This window comes from Branchiostoma lanceolatum, chromosome 4 (assembly GCF_035083965.1).
Source record: "Branchiostoma lanceolatum isolate klBraLanc5 chromosome 4, klBraLanc5.hap2, whole genome shotgun sequence".
Lineage (NCBI taxonomy): Eukaryota > Metazoa > Chordata > Leptocardii > Amphioxiformes > Branchiostomatidae > Branchiostoma > Branchiostoma lanceolatum.
The window spans coordinates 27,436,525-27,455,027 of record NC_089725.1 but is presented as its reverse complement, the minus strand read 5'-3'; the positions used below and the strand labels follow the sequence as shown (position 1 = coordinate 27,455,027).

The 18,503-nt window shown below is 46.1% G+C and overlaps 2 protein-coding genes across 2 annotated transcripts; one reads left to right on the top strand and one right to left on the bottom strand.

Moving 5' to 3' along the window:
* Window positions 1-6,479: 6,479 nt before the first annotated feature.
* LOC136432008 (hypoxanthine-guanine phosphoribosyltransferase-like) lies at window positions 6,480-6,869 on the bottom strand. Its single transcript, XM_066423021.1, has one exon. It carries the CDS (start codon window positions 6,867-6,869, stop codon window positions 6,480-6,482), a length of 390 nt encoding a protein of 129 aa, XP_066279118.1.
* Window positions 6,870-15,453: 8,584 nt separating this feature from the next.
* Window positions 15,454-18,279, top strand: LOC136433788 (solute carrier family 13 member 2-like). The gene is made up of 4 exons (XM_066426299.1): window positions 15,454-15,983; window positions 16,706-16,855; window positions 17,383-17,498; window positions 18,092-18,279. Exons 1-4 carry the CDS (start codon window positions 15,867-15,869, stop codon window positions 18,264-18,266), a joined length of 558 nt encoding a protein of 185 aa, XP_066282396.1. The 5' UTR covers window positions 15,454-15,866; the 3' UTR covers window positions 18,267-18,279.
* Window positions 18,280-18,503: the final 224 nt, after the last annotated feature.

Genomic DNA, 18,503 nt, shown 5'->3' with positions numbered 1-18,503 from the left:
TATGAATCAAATTTGTGGCTATATGTTAAGTTTACTGGTCACTTTTGCTGAAAAATAGTACAATTTGGCCACGTAGGGTTAAGAATTCACTCAGAGAGGAGTAAGTGTTGCTGATGTCATTGAATTACTGGTATGTTACGCCGAAGGGTGGTGACCGGCTATAACGTTGGGTAACATAAATTCGCCATTTTTCCGATAATGGTTGACTGAAATCAATCTAGCAGAACAATAAACCATCCTTTTTTTTCTATTATTCTGTCAGTATCATGTACTATATTTGCACTAACCACATATATGGTAGATTTTGTCTCTAGTCATGCTGACACCATGATATTTCAACTTGAAACTACCGTCCGCCGCATGCACAATGACGGTATTGTTGGACAGGTGTGAACATTATTTCGGGAGAGAAGATTCGTCTTGAATATCTTCCCGCTAATCACATTTTATACAGCAGCTATTCGTTCCATCCTTGGCTTGAGGAGAGTGCTATGGATATAGACGTGTCCAAGTAAAAAAAATACACGAAAAAACGGCCGTACCGCACACATCAGGCCAGTTCGGGAACAACCCGTGTGTTGAGTCGGTAGAACTTTACTCAAAGTCGGCCCATCGTCATGGCAACGTGTAACGTTACATTATTCATGAAAAGTTAGCTGGATGCCATAGCAATGGTTATACTACTATGTTCATGTGTTCCTTGTTGTGTTAGGAGCAGACTTTGAGGAAAATATCTTCCTCAGTCCACTATCACCCGCAACATTTAGACAAAAAAGTGTTCCTCACAAACCTTTGTCGTCTGCTTGACAACAGGATTCTGGTTAACAATATGGCGGCGGGAAAATACACGTGCCGTAGGTTGTAGCAACAGAGAGGAGTTTTGATGATTGATCACACTTAGAATCCAGTTGCAGGTTAGCAAAAGAGATTGTAATAAGTTGTCTTGTAAATAATTGTGTTTAGCAGGAAGCGGATGTGACATTTGTCTTATAAACCAGCCGACAACCATGTTGTGTAAGCCCTCAGGCTGTTCCAATAAGGGACGGAGAGTTTTTGACCTCGTCGCCTTCTGATGCATGCTTATCGAAGCTTTTCAGACAGTGTTCTGAATACGTCAGTCTGTCAGGTTTGCATTTCTAGCGGTATTACTTATGTTGCATCTAGCACATATCCCTAAATACCCCGTTTTCGAAAAATCGTGAATTTAAGTACCCCGCGAATTTATGTTACCCAACGTTACAGATACAGATAAAAGAGTTACACAATTGCTCTGGCAAATCATTCTCCGCACTTGGTCAAATTCTACTGCCAGCAAATGCATGATATGGTGTTGTCAAACCGAAGTTGTCAAGTGTCTGGTCTGACCTATTTACACAGATATATGTCCTCACGAAAGAACTGTCCTAAAATCAACTCTTTTTTCCATGTCGCAGAACCCAACTCTACACATCGGAGTCCGTGCCATATCGATATGTGATGTCGAAGAAGGGAAGAAGCTGTCCGATTTTGCGCATCTCCTGGACGTGGTCGCTTCGTCTTGCCAAAGCTTTGCGGCACTCCCGCTCCAGACCGGCCACGGTGATCAGTGGCTTGCCGCGGCTCTTGTACGCCTCCAGCACCGCCTCGTACTCCTTGGGGGCCGCTAGCTTCAGCTCGGCGATGCCCAGGTAGTTCTTCACCGTCAGCTTGGCGAAGCTCTCCATCCGGAAGGCCTCGGGCATGGTCAGGGTGCCGTCGTCGCGCAGGTGCTGCAGGATGCGCGCGTACCTGTCGTGGATGGGGCGGAGGTTGTTGCCGAAAGTCGCCCTGTACTCGATCCCGGAGGTGTCACCCTTCCGCCGGCGTGCCGGGCCCATCACGTCGGCAGTAGACCCCGCGGTCTCGGACGGAGAGTACTGCGGCATCTCTGCCGGAGGAGGAGGAGGAGGAGGGTAGCCGTTGCTCGAGGTCAGAGTTTGAGGATTGTAGCCATTGGTCGCGACCGTCGTGACTATACTCAGTGGTTTCATGTCCGTAGTCCCGACCTGTGGATGGGTAGACGGATCGCACAGACGCTTGGACGAACTGACGTCGTCTTCGTCGGGTGAGTGCGGTCTCTTCTTCTCGAGACTGACTGGGGTGCCGTCCGGCAGGAGCGTGTTGTACCGGTGCAGCAGCAGCAGGGAGATGTACAGCACGGGCGCCAGGCGGCGGTGGGTCTGCATGACGGGGCTGCTGGTGATGTGGAAGCGGGCGTCGCACATGTCGCAGAGGCACAGCGCCCTGCTCTGGTTGTAGCCGACACACGCCGCGTCCAGGCACACCCACTTGGCGGGCTCTCCGCACCCGGCGCACGGGAAGTTGCGAGCCGTCGCCTCGAACTCCTTCGCTCGTTTCAGGATCCAGTCGGCACGAGAGCCCGGGTACAAGAAGTTGTTGTTCTCCATATTGTCCCTGCAGAGTGATCTGAGAGCGGGACTGCCACGTCAGTACATTAAGAACCGGGACTGGACCAAGCTGTTCTGATAAAGGATGACTAGTGTGGTATCGTGTCTTTACATGCGTGTCAGTAGAGCTAAGAACAAAGAAGAGATACATTCCATTCAGGAAGTCTGGCCGGGTAAACGGACAAGTGAACCATCAATCATAAACACCTGTTTCGATTTGCCCATTTTTCTGATGATTCCACTTTTAATTTTACATAAATGTGTGAAATCAGCTTTGTTGGTACATTTGAACAGCTGCGCTCACCATTGTTGTTATGTTCACGAGTTTGAAGAGCAACGATAAAGCGACGAAAAAACGTCCCAGTGCTCAATTTATCATGCAAATGAAGACCTATCATTTGTGACCTTTTACCGTCGGAATTAAGTACCGACTGATTGCACACTATTGAAAGGTAACGAAATGTGTGCTATCCTTACGAATACAAGTTGTATGTTCATTAAACCATTCAACATTCCTTTTTTTTTCATGTTCATTGTTAGCGGAAGTATGTCCAAGTACATTCTTTGTTCAATTTCGTTTGCCTGGACTATCATTGGCATTTGGATCGTGATCATGTTGTCATGTTCCTTCTCTGTGTAAATTGTTTGTTTAAAGTTGTAACTGATATACCAATTCACACAAACACACACACACACACACACACACATACACACACACACACACACACAAACATTAACGCAGTTAATCTATTTAGAAGCTGATGCCTGACGGATAAACGTCTTGGCGGCAAGTTGTCTGCCCAAAAGAACAGGAGATGTGTCGGGTTGCCTGGACCTGTACACCACCCGCCCGGCAACTAATCTATTTTCAGTTGGGTCAGTTGTGACCTATTGGCTTCGCAGGTGTGAGATTCGTCTTATAAATGGCATGAAGCATGCTGCACAGAAGCTGCGAAGCCGAGGACAGCCATTTGCTCCGATGCCTTTATGTCCAAATACCACTACGTTCCGATACCCCCTATGTTACGGTTAGGATGTGTGGGAGCATAGGGGCGTTGGAACATAAGGGTGTCACCGCGAAGCCAATGCGTCACCTACTGCTCCAATGGACCAAAATTAACTAGCCGGACGGGTGCCGTGGTGCACAGCTCCAGGCCAAATCGACCCATCCCCTGTTGTAGTGGGCAGACAACATGGTGTCAGGAGATTTCACTAGCAAGACGTTTCTCCGTCAGACGATCCGTCGCTAAATAGCTAAATTTTGTATGGTTAGGGTTTGAGCAAGGGTTGGGTTAGGGTTATGTGCCTTCTTGGCGGCAAAACGTCTGGAAATCGACAATTTTTAATGGGTTGGCCTGTAGGATCCTGTCTGTAATCACAGTTATCGGGACCAACACGTCTTGACGACATTTGGATTGTAAGAAATTAGGCCAGTAGCTGGCCCTTGCTGAATGGGACTACAATGATTCATTCTTTAATGTTTGCCGCGTCTAGCAACTTTGTCAAGACATCACACTACCTGTTGTCGGTAATAGAAAATCACCAGAGATCATCTTGAGAGTCTTTGACAATGTACATAGTGAGAATGACATGTGTTTAGTTAGCGTAACTTAACTATAATCATTTTGTTGTGTTGGTTTCAGTGACATCAGTAATCACAACATCCAACATCCAAGTTGTAACATTGTCGAAACACAATCGGAATAGGGCGCGATATGCCATGAATCAACCCAACAATGGCTAAACGAAAATGAGCAGGTTTACGAATAGTGTAAACTATGAGTGGCCTAGACTAGTGGGTAAAAAAGGGCAAACCTGCGGACGTAAAACCATCGTGAAAGTTTCACGATTTACAGTATGCTGAAGAAAATCTCTGGGGCTCGGAATTTATCTTCTGTTATCTACCATAGATAACAATCTACATCTGAGGTGAACCAAGGGACTCAGAATTTATGTAACGTTACAGTACATTTCTGAAGTTCTGAACTGACAGTTCTTGCTGGTTATTGCTATATTTTACTTGTGATGTTTATCATACAATCAAAGAATCACATACGTTAACATAATTACCTTCAACAGTACATACCTAGTTAATAAGTAAGTATACTGTACAAACAGGCTGTAGTGTGTCAACACGCTGACTAAATAACTCAACATAGTGACCCTTCATGCATTCCTGACCACAAAAATATGCTATAGCCTTGGTACTGAAATTGGTTCAGGCCTGAGGCCCACTAATTGATTACTACCATTTTAGGCAGGCTCCATATAGCAGATTGATTTCCAATGGTTGTTTCTCAAAAAACATGTCTCTGTGTTGCTAGGATATAACCTTATATTATTACCTTCACCAAGAAGGTTATGTTTTCTGGAGCGTTCATGTGTGTGTTTCTGTGTGGGTGTGCATCTAAACACGATTACTTGAAAAGGCCTGGATGTTTTTTTATTGATTTTTTATTTGGCATGTGGCCTGGGTAGTCTTGGTGACAACTTAAAAATGATTAGATTTTGAGCCCCGTATAAGCTTGTTATTGTATACTGCAGGGGAACGTCCGGTTTCTGTATCTTTTTATCTGAATACCTTACGGTTACCAAATTGGGGTGGTACATTATGAGCTCTTGTGCATGGGAACAAGTGACATAAGTTTGAGCCCACAGCAGCTTGTTCTGGTATAATCTTTTTATCAGAAAATGCTTGAAAATCAATGAAATTATTTGGTGGGTGGGGGTGCCTACATTTCAGACTTTAGTAGGACACACTTCCGGTTTCTTTTATCAATCCAATTGCAATGGTTTCACCAAAATAACAATAAAAGATGCTGTGATTGCATTATGGGAGCCGAGTATTCACCAAAGAACAAGGGCATTGTACCAAAATACTCCAACAGCGAATGTGGGGAATCTGAACAATGTTAAGGGGGACCAGGAAGTGAGTGTTTAGGGGGGGGGGGTGTAGAAATGGTGGTTGGGGTCGACTGGAGCAGCCAAAAGTTTTCAAACAAATCGTACTGCAATGATCTGTAATGAGAGTCCAGGATTTATATAGGGGAATAAGGGCGGGCCGCGTTTGTTCGCGCTCCAGGAAAGATATTTCCTGATCGGTCCCGCTTTGGCGCGCAATTACGGTCCGATGGGAAAACAGATAAGACTGAAATAACAAAGTGGCGCTAAATTAGGTTATAGTTGATTCCCACTAGAGTCAATTCCATGTCACCGAGAGGGTTTTCAGGTAATATTGCTAATGAGTTCAAACAATTTTAGATAAAAGACTATTCCAGTCAAAATAGTTCTAAATTGTTCAAGCAATCAAGAATGAAAGTTTGAACATGTTTGAACTTATTTATATATATTGGAACTATTTGGAAAGTAATTGCACAAATATCTCTTTATTTAGAACAATTTTCAAACATCTATGTGATTGTTTCACTGTTCGAACATGTTGGAACAATTTGCATCATTTTTCAAATGGTAGATTTGGGTCATTGCCCCCATAAAAGTAGGTGCTAATCACACTCTATTGTCTGCCTCTGTATATTTTTAGATTTCACGTCTAGACTGTTGTCTTCAGGCCTAATCCCCTATACTTTGAAGGGATGTGTGAATTGCCCTGTTCCCATGCCACTGACCCAGTTATACCTTGTTGTTATAATGTTGGAACATGTAGGAACAAATGATCAACCTCTTTTCCTACAGTTTCGAAAATAATACAAATAACATGTGCAATGTTAGAAATTTGTCTGACATGTTGGAACACAGCAGAAACTATTTAGAACATCAAATGAATGTTGGAAATTGTTCTAAACAGTAACTTGTCTCCCTTAGATTGTTACAAAGGTTTTGCAAATGTTAGAACAAAAGGCAACAAACACCCTCTCGGTAATGTGGAATTGACTCTATGCTGTGATTATACAAAATTATGCAAAATTTTCATCATTACTCATCATTTCTTTAAATGTTCCGTGCGTACTTTTCAAAAACAATTTGTGTTCTATAATACGTGTGTACAGTACACCAGTGAAAAACAAGTAAACAACTTAAGACAACATGTTACTACTATCGCGCGCCAATCTTACCCGCCAGATTCCCCAGGTCTTTAGAGCCCGTCACGGTGACGTTGCCCGTGGACTTGTCGTTCTTGTAGCTCTTGACGCTGATGAAGTCCAGGGCCAGCGGGAACCAGGGGGTGAACGTCCCGTTAATGCCGCTGACGGCCCGCGTCAGGTCCGAGAAGAATCTCGCTCCGCCCTTCAGCACGCAGAGCGCCACCACCGGCGTGTCGCAGCCGAAGTCCCGCAGGATGTGCTGCACCATGCGCTCGATCCTGTCCTGGATCAGCCCGTGGGGGATGACCACCCCCTCCAGGAACTCGACGTACACGGGCGAGATGCACAGCGAGGTGGCGGGGAGGTACTTGTCGTCCTCTATCGTGATGAAGTCCGCCATCGTGTGTCCTTTATTACTGTTGTCGTATCACACGCTATTGTTTCTGCTCGCGGCGTAACCCACGACCTCATAGTGATGATGTAACTTAAGGCTTATTAAGGGCGAAAGGGGCAACGGACGGTCCCATTTCTAGAAGGTAACTAGAGCCTGGAACTGAAACAGGATGACACTCGGGCTACCCATTTCTGCTTTAAAGGCTGGCAATACTCGAAAGACAGAACGGCGTCGAAACTTGCACAAGTCTTTGTAGCGTTTACCGGACGGAATGATCATTTTCACGACTCTCTCCCTTTCTCTGTCTGCTTTTGGGTTATTCTCAGATAACCTGAAAACATTTATTTTCTTTCATAGCTACAGGTGTACATGTGCCCACAGGTGTACACAGGAGTTAACCCTCCCGATGTCCTCCGCTTTAAATTTGTTCTTATATCCCAATTGGCAATGCCTACCGTATATGTAAATTCATTAATTCCGAGCTAGGAAAGTAAGGGAGATTTCTGCGGTGTCTTTTAAGTTCGCGGTTGAACCATTTTGTAGTACACATGTGATACCGTAATAGAAACGCATATTCGCGGTGGAGAGGTCACCACAAAAAATAAAACCACCGCCGAACGTATCAAGATTTACAGCATTATTGGGATTTGTGCAGAATCGTGAAGCGGGTATCTCACTAATTTCGCCAAATTACGAAAGGCATTCGCCAAGTGGTGGAAATCAGTGCCAATCAACGCCAATTTGTCGCCTAAACTGTTTCACAGTTTTCGTCCTATGAGGATTTCTATAGTTAAGGGCCACAAGGTAACTGGCTTCGACGCGGTCAAAATCATAGTAGGGTGCACTTGAGAAATACGAAAAACGAATATGTTTTAGTTTAGGGTACAACCTCCAAAAAATTTTGTCGGCGTATCGGCTCCTCACGCCCACTAGTTGAAACAGCGCTCTGCGAGAGGTCACTGAACTGTACTGCCGACTCAACCTGTAGGGCAGTTGCATAAGAAGGCGCATTTACATAGACACAAAGCGGAAAAGGCCCACCATCCAAATCCTACAGTCTAAAAGCCGACATATTTCTACACCACCCAGCACAGTTTACACATGGATGCCTCTCACAGGCGACTTTCTACCCAGTCTTCAACAGTTTGGGCAGCACTACATTTTGTATCCGCGTCATAGATACGGTGCGTTCTGCGACTTAAATTTGCAAAATTTCGCAATTGCCAAAATGGCGCAAAACGGCGCAATGACTGCAAATCTCTTTTTGATGAATCTTACTCATTGTACATTGTTTTTGATTCAGCGGCAACGACGCTGTGGTTATCAATAACGTCATCTTATATCTGATTTTGAGCCGAAACTGGGAAGTGCGACCGGAAGAGAATCTTTTTTTAAAAATCGCAAAGTTGGCGCAATTACGTAGCGCAATTTGGCACAGTCCAGTGAGATTCAGGCTTAACTGAAAAAGGTTGTCACATCGACCTATTTAGGCTATTATCCCTCCGGGCATTCTCCACGTGATGATGGTGTCACTCAAGCCTTATCTTTAGGCGCACGGACGTGCCCATACAGCGTTTGGTTATAAATTGCCTACTGTGTGTCAACTAGGTCAAAAAGCATTGTTTGTATAAAGGTGTACCAGTTAACCTCCAAAAGCCCCGTGTTAACACGTTGTCTTTGATTGTCGAGACGTTTCTGAATGTTTGCTGAAGACGTTCTTAATCCGACATTTAAACCATTCATGCGTTTAGGGCAACCCCAACGAAATTAGACCCGAGGTCTTCGCTCAAACAAAACATTTATTATCCACAGAAAGAGAGAGAGAGAGAGAGAGAGAGAGAGAGATTTAAATTAACAATTATATCTATCGCACCGAATGCTTGTCCAGCACTATCGAAATACATGTATAATGCCGCTACGGTATTGTGAGCAGAGTTGTCTGCACCCGCGTGTGATAATAGGGTGTCCCTTTGGAATTGTCTTCTTGTTATTTCGAATCACCGCCCGACGGCTACCATTACTCACGTGTCAAATCACGTCCCGACTGACCCGCTGTCTTCTCTATACCAACAACTTTTTGAATTGACTTACTGTGAAACACGATATAACGTAAGCTACACGATCAAAGTACAGCAGGCATGGAAACTTTTTACATGTAACGTTACAAGTAATCGTAAAGGAGGTACTAACACACATTACGCCCTTAGTAATGCGCTCCAAGATACTGTCAAAGTTGTGGTACACAAGCTAATCAACTAATCTTGACGCTATTGTGATTCCAATCTCCGTAATCTCTATGTAATTCAGGTAATGTTTACATTAACTTTATCCATTAAGTGTCCCAAACCATATTGCAGAACAAGTGGAGTGGATTGTTAACTTCCACTGCCGTGGAAGTTAAGCACTTTAATATGGTGTTAAACTCCACGTCCGTGAACGGACTTGGTTACAACATTTTGCTGCTGTTGCAAAGAAATGAAATGTTGAGCATAATGACTTGAAATTTTTGACTGCTAGAAAAGGGGATGTTGTCACAGATGGCTGTTGAACGGTTGAACCTGGGAACCGACATTGAACAACTAAGAAAGTGTCTAGGGCGTCTGCTTGTTAAATTGACCCAAGAGGACTACATGGCGGCAAAATGAAGAAGTAATCAACCAGTATTCAAGGGGACGTGAGAAAGTTTGTAAAACTCTCAGGAACTTGCAACAATTAAATCATGCATTACGATCAAATTAGGTTTGTTAAGTGGGACAGCACAATGTATTACTTTTGAGTGACAAAAAAAGGGGCGTTGTCCGCAGACAATGGGGAAAATGAAGTCATATCAACACAGCCAAGACACCAAAAGGGCAAAGGTTAGCTATTTTTAGATATTCATGATTCACGATTCACGTTTTCCCAAAACTTTCACACCATCCCTGGTAGAAAAGTTCACCCCGAAGAGTTTTGAATTCCACGGCCGTGGAAGTCAACAATCCACGGTCTTCGGATATACCTGGCAATTGAACAACCACAGTGGAGGTAGGGAACACCGTTTAACTACTGATCTATTATACAATATTCGATGTGACAGCCTAGCGCAGAAAATAATGTTGTTTTTTTCTTAAATTTTTGCATAACACTCTTCCCATCACGGCATCACCGTAATTATAATACAAGACCGCGCCGTGATTTGACATGTGTCCATACTCCATACCCCATTTGTCAAAGTTACAGTTTACAGGCCACGTAGCAGAAACCGCTGCTGTTATCGGGCTCCTAAGTTCAGTGACCCCGCGGCCCTCCGAGGCTGCAGTAAGACTAATAATCGGTGCCGTGCTCACTTTATCATACAACCGAAAATACGCGTACCGAAATCGCCTTTTCTACATCAAAGTTTTGCTAATATATTAAATTTAGTTTTGCAGAAATATAGTAGAATTTTGCCAAATGGGGTTAATGATTCACCAGAGGTGTTAATGTTGCTGTTCAATTGCCATAGAGTTGCTGGTACATGGTATGTTACGCCGACGGGTTTGAACCGGCTATACATTCGTTCAAATTCTACTGTCATTTCAGGCGGCAAATGAGTCGGACCGAGACTACAAGTCTACCAGCAGGCAACACCACAGCTGTATGATATGGTGTTGGCAAAAACGAAGTTGTCCAGTGTCTGGTCTGACCTATTTACACATAAATATGTCCTCACGAAAAAACTGTCCTAAAGTCAACCCTTTCTCCATGTCGCAGAACCCAACCCTAGACGCCCGAGTCCGTGCCATATCGATACGTGATGTCGAAGAAGGGAAGAAGCTGTCCGATTTTGCGCATCTCCTGGACGTGGTCGCCTCGTCTCGCCAAAGCTTTGCGGCACTCCCGCTCCAGACCGGCCACGGTGATCAGCGGTTTGCCGCGGCTCTTGTACGCCTCCAGCACCGCCTCGTACTCCTTGGGGGCCGCCAGCTTCAGCTCGGCGATGCCCAGGTAGTTCTTCACCGTCAGCTTGGCGAAGCTCTCCATCCGGAAGGCCTCGGGCATGGTCAGGGTGCCGTCGTCGCGCAGGTGCTGCAGGATGCGCGCGTACCTGTCGTGGATGGGGCGGAGGTTGTTGCCGAAAGTCGCCCTGTACTCGATCCCGGAGGTGTCACCCTTCCGCCGGCGTGCCGGGCCCATCACGTCGGCAGGAGACCCCGCGGTCTCGGACGGAAAGTACTGCGGCATCTCTGCCGGAGAAGGAGGAGGAGGGTAGCCGTTGATCGAGGTCAGAGTTGGAGGATTGTAGCCATTGGTCGCGACCGTCGTGACTATACTCAGCGGCTTCACGTCCGTAGTCCCGACCTGTTGAGGGGTAGACGGATCGCACAGACGCTTGGACGAACTGACGTCGTCTTCGTCGGGTGAGTGCGGTCTCTTCTTCTCGAGGCTGACCGGGGTGCCGTCCGGCAGGAGCGTGTTGTACCGGTGCAGCAGCAGCAGGGAGATGTACAGCACGGGCGCCAGGCGGCGGTGGGTCTGCATGACGGGGCTGCTGGTGATGTGGAAGCGGGCGTCGCACATGTCGCACAGGCACAGCGCCCTGCTCTGGTTGTAGCCGACACACGCCGCGTCCAGGCACACCCACTTGGCGGGCTCCCCGCACCCTGCGCACGGGAAGTTGCGAGCCGTCGCCTCGAACTCCTTCGCCCGCTTCAGGATCCAGTCGGCACGAGAGCCCGGGTACAAGAAGTTGTTGTTCTCCATATTGTCCCTTTGACAGAGTGATCTGAGAGCAGGACTGCCACGTCAGTACATAAGAACCGTAACTGGACCAACCTGTTCTGATAAAGGATGACTAGTGTGTCATCGTGTCTTTAAATGCGTGTCAGTAGAGCTAAGAACAAAGAAGAGATACATTCCATTCAGGTAGTCTGGCCGGGTAAACGGACAAGTGAACCATCAATCATAAACACCTGTTTCGATTTGCCCACTTTTCTGATGATTCCACTTTTAATTTTACATAAATGTGTGAAATCAGATTCGTTGGTACATTTTAACAGCTGCGCTCACCATTGTTGTTATGTTCACGAGTTTGAAGAGCAACGATAAAGCGACGAAAAAACGTCCCAGTGCTCAATTTATCATGCAAATGAAGACCTATCATTTGTGACCTTTTCCCATCGGAATTAAGTACCGACTGATTGCACACTATTGAAAGGTAACGAAATGTGTGCTTTCCTTACGAATACAAGTTGCTTGTATGTTCATTAAACCATTCAACATTCATTTTTTTCATGTTCATTGTGAGCGGAAGTATGTCCAAGTACATTCTTTGTTCAATTTCGTTTGCCTGGACTATCCTTGGCATTTGGATCGTGATCATGTTGTCATGTTCCTTCTCTGTGTAAATTGTTTGTTTAAAGTTATAACTGATATACCAATTCACACAAACACACACACACACACACACACACACACACACACAAACACACACACACACAAACATTAACGCAGTTAATCTATTTAGAAGCTGATGCCTGACGGATAAACGTATTGGCGGCAAGTTATCTTAACACCATGTTGTCTGCCCAAAAGAACAGGAGATGTGTCGGGTTGCCTGGACCTGTACACCACCCGCCCGGCAACTAATCTATTTTCAGTTGGGTTCACAGTTGTGAGATTCGGCTTATAAATGGCATGGAGCATGCTGCACAGAAGCTACGAAGCCGAGGACAGCCATTTGCTTCGATGCCTCTATGTCCAAATACCACTACGTTCCGATACCCCCTATGTTACGGTTAGGATGTGTGGGAGCATAGGGGCGTTGGAACATAAGGGTGTCACCGCGAAGCCAATGCGTCACCTACTGCTCCAATGGACCAAAATTAACTAGCCGGACGGGTGCCGTGGTGCACAGCTCCAGGCCAAATCGACCCATCCCCTGTTGTAGTGGGCAGACAACATGGTGTCAGGAGATTTCACTAGCAAGACGTTCTCCGTCAGACGATCCGTCGCTAAATAGCTAAATTTTGTATGGTTAGGGTTTGAGCAAGGGTTGGGTTAGGGTTATGTGCCTTCTTGGCGGCAAAACGTCTGGAAATCGACAACTTTTAATGGGTTGGCCTGTAGGATCCTGTCTGTAATCACAGTTATCGGGACCAACACGTCTTGACGACATTTGGATTGTAAGAAATTAGGCCAGTAGCCGGCCCTTGCTGAATGGGACTGCAATGATTCATTCTTTAATGTTTGCCGCGTCTAGCAACTTTGTCAAGGCATCACACTACCTGTTGTCGGTAACAGAAAATCACCAGAGATCATCTTGAGAGTCTTTGACAATGTACATAGTGAGAATGACATGTGTTTAGTTAGCGTAACTTAATGTTAGTTTCAGTGACATCAGTAATCACAACATCCAACATCCAAGTTGTAACATTGTCGAAACACACTCGGTATGGGGCGCGATATGCCATGAATCAACGCAACAATGGCTGAACGAAAATGAGCAGGTTTACGAATAGTGTAAACTATGTGTGGCCTAGTGGGTGAAATAAGGGGCAAACTAAACAAAACAGGGTGCTGGTTTACGACTTACTACCTCCCCGCATCACGCCCTCCGTTTTTGTTTCCTTTCTCAACCTTCTAACGGAGCTTGGCCCTTCAGAGACGAAGCTTCATGGAACTTCATTGCGGAGACATTGAGTTTAAACTCATAGAACGGGGTCATTTGAGTTCAAACTCATGATGTTCTGTTGATGTCAATACGATTCCAAATTCTCCAGGACAACGCCATGGCAACAAGGTGTTCCAGAACCATCCCATGATTTTAGCAGGTAGGGACAGTTATTTTCTTTGTCTTGTTTTCTGGACATTCATTTATGCGATACAAGGAGAGAGCCAAAGATGCAGATTTCATCAAAGTCAACATCGTTTCAAGTGTTCTAAGTTATCCGTATGTCTCTGCCGATGGATAACTCCGGGTTAAATTCAAAGCACCCCTTCTCTTCCAGTGATGGAATGTCCATTTCGAACGTATATACCATTAACTTTCAAATCTCGCACTTGTGACTTTGACACCGTGGGGGGGCGGTTCCATCTTTTCTCTCCGAACTCGAATCGCATTCTGAAGCACTTGAGATCTCGAGAACGAGGGATTCCGACATGAATTCTTTCTCGCTGGGCTACACTCGAGCTCTGACAGCGGAGCAGTGCGCCTGGGAAGTCATGAAACCTTTCCGGGTCTTCGGCCGCGCCTGGATGCGGAATGCCGGCCGCCCCATCAGACGGGAGCTCCCCGACCAGGTCCGCTTCTGTGAAGACTGCGGACGGCGTCACGACGACGTCGAGACCGCCTGGACGGTCGCAGGAGGGTACCTTGCGCTGCTGCCTCCTCAGGGCCCTACCTGTGACACCTGTGGCCGCCATACGGGCGTAACTAGTACTGTACGGCTCGCACGGTGGGGGCAGGGGTGGAGAGTCGTTGAGTGGCACCGCTTCGATTTCCTACTCCTGGGTGCTGATATCTGGGGAACCCTGGACTAGCGCCCTGTCTCCTTTCTCGTGAAGGACCACTGGGAGGACGACACCTACCGACCTGGCGACGAAGTCCACTTCCACCACCGTTGGTACGGCTGTTCCAGACCCTTCGCCAGGGGGCGCACTCTGAGATCGAGACTGCCAAAGACGACATCATCAGCTGGGTCACCGACGAGGAGAACACGGCTGGTGTTGCTATGGACGACGAGCTGTTGGACGCGGAAGAGGACTACTCGATGCCTTGGGTCGTGGATGGGGAGGACCTCTTCATGCAACACCCACAGTAAGGCACCGCTTCCACCGCTAACTCGACTTGAACTGTGTGACTAACATCAGACATATCGTGACTTTAAAGACTACAACGCACGACTTTTCACGGGAAAAGAAAGGTACCGTCGACATGACACAAAGAACGTTAGTGACTTTTGAAAGTTGGGTGGAAGACGGATTGATGATCATCTGTGTGATTCCGGGGGCAGAGGTGACAAGGACGCTACTTGGCGCAGCATCTGGGCAGATTCTACGGACTAATTTCTACATTCCACGATGTTTTCGTTTACTATAGTTTCCCTTTCGACTATGACACACCACCGACAAAATTGACTGAGACACAGAATTGCCGTTGCCCATAAAACTTCGACTAACGTCAGATAATTTTTCAACTGATTACGACTCTCGTAATGCTAACCGTTTTTAAAGCTTCTTGTGTTTCTGTTAATTACATGATACATAATGAGGGTATTCAAAACGTTTTTATCATGTCCCATTGGCATGACCGAATTGTTCAATTGTGTAAATTATCGTAAAATAGTTAATACACTAAAGCACCTGCTAAGCGTCTCCAAAAACGATTTCAACGTGTACAAATGCAGACATGTGAAAAACGACGTCAACATGCACGTCTATGTAACATGGAGTTGTGCATGATTAGTGCGGTTTGGAAATAAGGACACTGAATATAACGTCTATATTACAAAAACGGGAAAATTCAATATGAGAAAAAACTACGTTACTTTGTGTCACCAAAGAATTTGTTATCAACATTACTCTTTAGGTCCGTTTGGCCTGCGAGCAAAAAAGTGCTAAATTTCCCTGGCAAATGGAGACCACCTTGCCGTGGTGCCGGGGCCCAGGTGCCTAGATGCCGACAGACATGTGTGTTTACATGTTATGGTGGTGGGGGAGGGGATGTCAGGCCGATGACATGAGACAAGCGCCAGCGTCATTTTCCATTTGTTCAACACTGACAAAAGTTAATCATTAATCTACGCGTTTGTTAACTTTGGTAACACGAACCTCATGTAACCACTAGCTGCTGTGTAGAGGCGTGCCATAACAACGCATGGCATACTTTCGTAACGTTTTATCTGTCTTCTGTGTAGTTGTGCATATCCACAGCTCTACAGACGCATTGTGAACTGGGTGTAACGTCACATTCCAGTTTAACTACGTAAGCGTCAGGCCACGCCGTACAGCAGGCAGTCTGTATCCTTGGACACTGACCTCACCATGGCATACAGGTTTCTCCGGGAGCTCTGGGCGTTTCGAGCGTCCCTTGTGTTCTGGCTGGTTCCCCTGGTCTTCTGCCCACTGCCAATCTACTACGCGTGGACGGACTTTTACACGGTAAGTGGAAATAAAGATACACCGTGCACCAGCGATCAATCGAAGCTGGTCGACTGTGTGACAGGGGCTCAAGGGGTGTAAGTGATAAAGTTTTGTGTTTGTTCTTGTCCAGCTAGGTCTGCCGTCGTTGTGTCTTGGCGACCTGCAAACATAGCTTCGGCGATGGCATAAGTCGTAACATTTGGCACTTGTGACCTTCCTGTCAAGTGCTGTGGGTTTGTTTGGCGGCGCCTCCAGTGCGGAGCCGTTAGTATAGTACTCCGATTGAGTTGAAAACCGCGAATGCATTCCCCAGGGAATTTGTTTTTTTGGCAACACCTTGTAGGAACGGTCTTTGCATATAGCAGGGATGACTGCTTGGGGTATAGAAAAGGTGCTAGTTTACAAACGTGAAAGTTCATTGCAAATTCCTGCCCGTAGGCTAATTGCAAGTACATGTACATGTATACGTAACACAGAGTGGACGAACAGATAATGATGAACAATATAACATATGACTATTCTAGTCTTAACTACTGACACTAAATTCTAGCTTATTGGGTTCGGCTTCTTTTTGCGAGACAGTGGAAGACGAATGATCCCACTCTTTCTGTAATGTGTGGGTTTTGTAATGTTAAGAGGAGAGTAGTTTTCTTTTCGTCTGAAAACATGGAGAAATTAGGATGGAAAACTATTACAGCTGCTTATCGATATTCCAATTAAGTTTCCTGTATTTTTCCCAGGAGGCGGCGTGTGGGTACGTGGTGATCATCATGGCGTTCTACTGGTCCTGTGAGGTGGTCCCGATCGGCGTCACAAGTCTCCTTCCCGTCGTCCTCCTCCCCGCCCTGGGCATCCAGTCCGCAAGAGACGTCTGCAGCAACTACATGACCGTGGGTCCATTTCGTGCTTCTTATCTCCAAGCAGATGTTGGGGGAGGCTAAATCGTTACGTTTTCCTAGCTGCCCGTTTCTATGTCGTCAAACTGCCCCCCTAGCGTCTGCGTCAAGTCGCAGTCCATCAGGGAGGCAAGTCGACACAGAAATTGGACGCAGACACAGACTTAACCGGATGCTACATCTGCTTGGAGATTACAAGCAAATGTACAGGCGCCCACCATTATCACACACACACACACACACACACACACACACACACACACACACACACACACACACATCACACACACACTTGGTAAGTTGATCACTTGGGTGACAAGCAAATAAAAGTTTGTTCGACATATGCACGAGTGCAACACGACTGTCCCCAAAATGCCATTAGTTTGCGTTTGTACAACGATCGAACGACGAATGTGACAAAGCCTTGAGTATTCATCTAGTTCGATAAGAGTTTAACACAAGTAAGTAACTACTATTACAATGGTAATTTCCAACTAAACACCCTATGCTTACTCTCCCAGGACGTGACCATGTTGTTTATCGGGGGACTGATGCTCGCTGCGGCCGTGCAGAGGTGGAACTTACACAAGAGGTTCGCGCTCAGGGCGCTCATGCTGTTCGGCACCGAACCGAAATGGTACGAGACAGATCTAGGAGGATCGTATTAGAGGCTGCGGAAAGAAAACGTCACATACAGAGTTTTGGAAGGTTTGCAGAAATTGCAAAAGATTCAGACGGACGGAATTAAAAAAGCACGAATTGTCAACATAAAAGGGCTAACGTAACATGTTTCTAATATTAACGATCATTCCTGCTTAGTCGAATTCATGAACTTCCCACAACTTTGCTTCCGACCACTCCTTAACCAAGGTCGTCGCTTGGTTGGGAGTATCCTGAAATCCATCCTAGCCTATTCTAGCTTCACTTCGCTCCTCTAATCGTATTCAAGCAGAATATCATTTTCCTCATCTTAATATCTTAGTCGGCTCGTGCAGACGACTTTCAAAGGCACTGACCAACTAACTCCCATGGTCTGGAGAAGGTCGGGAAGCAATGGTCGGCAATGTGTGACAAGGGCTTTATACTCCTGCACAGAGAGCTGTGGCGTGCTAAATGACAGTTAATCAAATAACTAGATCAAATTTAGCGTATTTTATTGTCTGGGTGTCTAACTTTTATCAACGTTTTTTTCTCTGCTTTTTTACGAACCCACCCCCGCCCTACCCGCAGGCTGATGCTGGGGTTCATGTGCGTGTCCGCCTTCCTGTCTATGTGGATCAGTAACACGGCTACTACCGCCATGATGGCGCCCGTGGCCAGCGCCATGTTGGACGAAATGAGACAGGAGGAGGAGGAGGAGGAAAACGGTACCCACCACGTCCGTAGACTCACACTCACAAAATAACGGCACGACACATTCAGAATTACGTATGTATCTAGCTACCTTATCAACAATTGGAGGATGTTACAAAACAAACAGGGATATATGCACGCAGAAAGCTCTAGGGTGTTAGCCTGATATCCATCCTATTCTAGCACCAGTCCCATGCAGTCCGTTCCCCTGATCGCGTCCCTGCAGAACAGACTGTTAACGTAGAACATAATGTATACCACGCTACATGCATCTATGACAAGGGCCCAC